The following is a 5,836-nucleotide window of genomic DNA, read 5'->3' as shown; positions in this document are numbered from 1 at the left end:
TTTCAAACTCAACACTTCCTGAACGTGTTTCAGATTAAAAGCCCCTTATAACCTTGGCTGAGAGAATCCCTCCATTTTCTAAACAGGCTTTTATTCTGAAACATTTGTCAGAACTTCCTGTGGAAGATACAGTAACTTGACAGTTTACATATGGCGCTTCAAATGTAGCTCCTGCCATCTGCTGACGCTTTTAGGTGACTACAACAACATGTCGGCTGGCACATGAACACACACAGTGACTCAAATAACAGTAAAAGTAATGAAAATAGGACAAGAATAACCCGATGACATCACACACGTCGTGAAAGACAACCGGGGATAATTGGTGAGTACCATCTTGTAGTTTGTCATGTCTGTCGGCCAAGTCACGGCACGATTTTATGACTCCACAATCGTGTAATGTGACATAGTGACTTTCAGAACGGGCAGAAAAGTCGTGTAGTGTGAACCAGGCATAAATCCTCCTTTACCGTTTCTCCCTCCTGCATGTCGCTCATTTTCAGTGTGTGACTGCAGCGCGTGCATGAGAGGGGAGGGGCTGCTGCGTGCTCAGGGAGACAGAGAGAGGCGAGCAGAGCGGAGCATCGAGCGCAGCTTCAGAGCTGCTTTTCCGAAGCAAAACAAAAGTTTACATGTTCTAAAAAAAGAGAAAACATCGCATGTCCTGCTATGTGACTATCGCACATGCGCACATCGTGATGTTCAAACGATAGCGTACGCATGCGTAATGACGTGGTATCGGATTGGTCACAGGGTGTACTCGACGATGCCCGATGCCGCATTTTAGGCAGTATCGGAGGCATTATCGGAGGCAACTCTAGTGCACGCTGAACTTTGATCCACAGAGCAATGAAGTTGGAGGCAGTATACGGATGGAGGCAGTATACGGAGGCAGGCAGTGTAAGGATGGAGAAAGAGGTGCTGATCCGGAGTCTTGGATTCCTTGAAAGTGCTGGTGTCAAAGTCACCTCATTGGTGACGGACCGACACACACAAGTTCAAAAATTTCTCCGGGAGCATAAACCAGAAATTCAGCACTTCTATGATGTTTGGCATTTATGTAAAGGTATGATCATTTAAAAAATATTGTCTATAGAAATAAATTTAGCAAAGCTAATACTGTGCAACGTTAATATCGCATCTCATCTTTTCAAACTGTTCTCAGCACTTAACAAGAAAATGGATGCACTTGCAAAAGAAAAGGACTGCAAGAAGATCCAACAATGGCAAAAGAGTGTGTCAAATCACCTCTACTGGTCAGCATCCAGTGGAGAGGAAACGGTGGCAAAATGGACATCCCTTCTAAACCACATCCAGGATGTCCATGTCCACGAAAATCCACTGTTCCCCACCCACCTTCCACTGATAAAAACAAGTGGCAGAATCCGGGTATGGCATTATGTTAAAGCAGTTCATTAGATTTACATATTATACTTTGAGCTGCTATGCACTCTTAATCTATTATTTATTTAATATTATCTTTCCAACTCTAGCGACAAAGGCCACCTACAAGATTGAGAAAATCCTGTTCAACAAGCGCATCCTTGGTGATGTTAAAAAGCTGAGTCCTCTGTATCAGACGTCAGCTTTGGAGGGATTCCACAGTCTCATTCTGCGGTTTGCACCAAAAAATGTGGCGTTCTCCTACTTAGTGATGCTCTGCAGGTAAATTGTATGTACTCATATTGTCAATATTATGCAGTACATAACACTCAACATGTGCTCACAACTAGACCATTGACACTGGGTATTTGTTTCTGTGGCAATATAAAAATGTAATACTGGAGTGCAGCCCTGGGGCCTCATGTACAAAGGGTGCGTACGCACAAAAACGTGGCGTACGTCCTTTTCCACGGCAAAGTCCAGATGTATCAAGAGTGAAATGACCCTGGAAATGTGCGGTGCCTCATGCCAACTTCATGGCTGGCGTACGCACGTTTCTACAGCTGTTGATCCTTGGGCGACACAGAGGTGATGCTGAGAAGCTGTTAGAATAAATAAATGTGAAAACAATTAGTCCTCAGAGTGATGTGCACATCAGAGAAACATCAACAATTAACACTGATGAACAATTAACACACCCATGTGTCTTTAATTAGGTGAGTGGATATAAAAGCATGCGCAAAGTGGTGCCGAAAATACCGTTAACAACAACGGCTGCTTTAGCAGTAGTAGAAGATTTGTAAATGGCGCAATACGAAGAGAGCGTGTGTTCAGAGACAGATGGCACTGGCTCATCAGCTGCTTTAGGTTCCTGAGGCCTATCCTCCTGGAACTGTGCGCAGAGCTGCAGCCGGCAGCGCGATACGGCGAGGAGCCATGCGCTGCCTGTATCCATACAGGTTCTGACCACACTGGGGTTCCTTAGCTCCAGGGTCATTCCAGAGGGAGCTGGCCGACCGATCGGGACTGTGCCAGTCGACCCTGAGCCGAGCCATGCCAGCTGTGTGGGACAGAATTATCCGCATGTCAGCCAGGTATATCAAATTCCCATACAATGCAGCTGAACAGGCCAACATTAAAGCGCAATTTGCAACGACAACCGGTTTTCCTAACGTTATCGGAGCTATCGACTGCACACACATGGCTACAGTATAAAAGCACAATCACAGGATGAATTTGTTTATGTCAACAGGAAGCATTTTCATTCGAACAATGTACAGATCATATGTGATGCGCAAATGCAATTAATCAACATTGTGGCGAGGTGGCCTGGTTCAACGCACGATTCATACATTCTGAGTAACAGCATGGTTGGGAACAGACTACTAGCTGGCACTGTGCGTGATGGGTGCCTTCTTGGTGAGTAATTTATTTGTTTAATTGTCCTAATATTAATCCCCCTGATGCGCACTGAGCATGTGCGCCCCCAAATATTATCCTGTCTTCACAGCATCAGTACTAGTCAGTGGTTAAAGTTAGTGACTTGCTGTTTCTTGCTGGTTAAACTACAGCTTCAGAGCTTTCTAACAAGCCCCTGATTGTCTCTGTGTGTAAAGTACTCATGTCAATAAACCCGTGCGTAAAGTGTGACATTTCTTAATCAGCCACACCTTTTCCCCGGTGCACTTCTGCATTCATTTACAACAATAGTGTGTGATCCGTGTAAGTGGTGTATAAAATTAACAAATGGAAACTGTAAATCCAGTTCACGTAATTATTTGTCTGCTTTCAACTGACCCCAGGCGACTCTCTGTTCAAAGGGGGTGAGCTCCTCCTCTCCTGTCCCCCCGCCTGTTTTAGCCACACTTTGGCGGTGGCAGCCCTCCTCCGCTTCACGTCCACCTTAATGTCGGACCACTTCTTTTTTAATTCTGCGTGGGTACGCTTTTCTGTCCCCACAACATTGACAGGCTCACACACACTCTCCCACTCACTCACCTTGCGTTTTGTATTGATGCCGGAGGACAGCGTGCCAAAAAGTACATTTTTGTGCGCCTCCACTTCAGTGAGCGTCTCCAGTTCGCATTCTGTGAAGTTTTTCTTTTTTCCCGCCTCACTCATTCTTTTGTTTTAGTTTTCTGATCGTGCAGAGAGGGGAATCTTAGGTGCAGGATTCATTTAAATATGATTTGCATATTTAAATAGGGGCGTGGACAGGGAGGGGCCGGGTACTCCAACATGTGCGCTCAATTCCGCGGTGATTGGGATGTACTAAGGAAATGTGCTTGGATTCATGTGTACGCACAGATTCATACATCTGGATATTTTTATGCGTACGACGTTTTCTGGATTTAAGCGTACGCCATGTTTCAGTAGGAAATCCACGCAAGTCTTTGTACATGAGACCCCTGGTCTCTCCTTTATTTTGTATTAACTGTGCTCTAGAGTGATACTATTACACATAGAAATTTGTATTCAGAAGTCTGCTTTACATAGGACTTATGGTACAAACAATGTAAAATTTTAGTTTTCAACCCTTTAGTAACTATTTGAATTAAATAATCCCATCCAAATGCTTCTCATTTCAGGCTTTACCTGGCTGCGTTTCATTTCAATGAAAATTCTGGGCGTTCACAAGCAAGGACTGCAGCAGGAGAACTCCGGTTCCAAATCAAATTTCCAAAGGCCAAGAGAGGGGGACATGTTGTGTCCATGGTGAAAACCAAATACACCACTGGTTAGTTAATTATCAATTGTCTGTTTCATCACGATTCAAAACATACCACTACTACTTGCGAGATTTATGCACCACCTGAATGACATGGTGTTGGACTACATTTGCCAGCATGTCAAAATTGTAAACAAGAATTCAAAGTAAAAAAAAATGTAATTGCAGTTACTTTGGTAATAGATTGTCAACATTTGAGCCCACGTGAATTAACAAACTATAAATGCTTTGTGCTGTCTTCTGTGTTTTAGAATATGTCTCAGAGCTTATGGACCTCCTCTTTAACAAGGTCATCCATGACCCTGGGACCTTTGCAGCTGAGCTGAGAGCAGTGGCTGTTCCTGGATTCCTGTGCTCACAGTATGAGCGGCCTGAGAAGGCAGATGCAATTGCCAGACATGTGTCCAGGTTCAGCTGTCCAGGTGGGGTGGGAGCAGCTCCAGCACTAGGTGGCCCAACATCAGACTGTGCAGCAGATGTGCCAGTTACTGACAGAGAAGAGGGTCGGATCATTACCCATTAGGGTTAGTGTGGGTCATGGCTTCATGTTATGATGACTCTTATGATGACTCTTTCCTGTTGTTTATTATATAATTACTTGTTTGGGCTTTGTTAAACCTCTTCCTGCTCCAGCCCATTCCTGCACTACAGCCCCACTAGCCTCAATTGTAGTCAGCTATGACACACTTACAAACGTATCATTACTAAAAAAAAATAATTGTTCAATGCTTTCATGAAATTATCAAGTAAAGTATGAAATATGAAATAACAAATATCAAGCACANCACTAGCCTCAATTGTAGTCAGCTATGACACACTTACAAACGTATCATTACTAAAAAAAAATAATTGTTCAATGCTTTCATGAAATTATCAAGTAAAGTATGAAATATGAAATAACAAATATCAAGCACACAATACAATATGATATTTATTTATTATTGTTTTATATTTATATTGGTGGTTTGAAACCTGTGTATTCCCCATCTTCATCAGGGTACTCTTCATGAATGCGGCGCACAACACAGGAGGGTATGACCGCACGGTTATTTTTGCCCAGGTATCCCCAGCACCAGGACACAAAACTTCGATAGGCCAGGTATCTAGCACGGCTCTGATGAAAAAGAAAAAGTAAAGCCACATGAGAATTCTACATGTCTTCATTTTCTCTCCATTTTTTATAATGTCTTACAGAACAGGATCCCAGAAGATGACATTCTGATTCATCAACCTGCAGCATGTGTCATCATGTAGCCTGTATGGATGTGTGATGAAATGGATAGTTTTTTACTCTTTAAAATTTCATGTAATTGTCCAAGTGACTTATCATCCATTGGTTTCTGGTGACATTGATAAAAAAGCACTGTACAAACAATGGGTAGAAGAGGGGACCATCATAACAGGATGTCTCAAGTACTGACCTATAATTACAGGTTATTGTTTGTGTTCAGATAAATTCCCTTATTGATCTTTTTCACCATCATATACAGTATCTCACATAAGTGAGTACACCCCTCCCATTTTTTCATGGGACAACACTATAGAAATGACACTTTGATAAAACTTAAAGTAGTCAGTGAATTCCATGCCCAAAAGGGTTAAGGCAGTGCTAGATAATAATGGTTGCCACACAAAATATTGACACTTTAGGCACAATTTGGACATGTTCACTGTGGGGTGTACTCACTTATGTTGCCAGCTGTTTAGATGTTGATGGCTGTGTTT

General features: G+C 42.8%; 1 protein-coding gene across 1 annotated transcript; it reads left to right on the top strand.

Moving 5' to 3' along the window:
• The first annotated feature begins 724 nt into the window (after positions 1-724).
• LOC126387059 (uncharacterized) lies at positions 725-5,730 on the top strand. The gene is made up of 7 exons (XM_050039619.1): positions 725-1,066; positions 1,166-1,389; positions 1,494-1,665; positions 3,972-4,120; positions 4,363-4,635; positions 5,108-5,210; positions 5,306-5,730. Exons 2-5 carry the CDS (start codon positions 1,224-1,226, stop codon positions 4,632-4,634), a joined length of 759 nt encoding a protein of 252 aa, XP_049895576.1. The 5' UTR covers positions 725-1,066; positions 1,166-1,223; the 3' UTR covers position 4,635; positions 5,108-5,210; positions 5,306-5,730.
• The last annotated feature ends 106 nt before the right edge of the window (positions 5,731-5,836 follow it).

The sequence above is a fragment of the Epinephelus moara genome, unplaced genomic scaffold, assembly GCF_006386435.1.
Source record: "Epinephelus moara isolate mb unplaced genomic scaffold, YSFRI_EMoa_1.0 scaffold1775, whole genome shotgun sequence".
In the NCBI taxonomy this organism is placed as follows: Eukaryota; Metazoa; Chordata; class Actinopteri; order Perciformes; family Serranidae; genus Epinephelus; species Epinephelus moara.
This window is presented reverse-complemented; position numbering and strand designations above follow the sequence as displayed.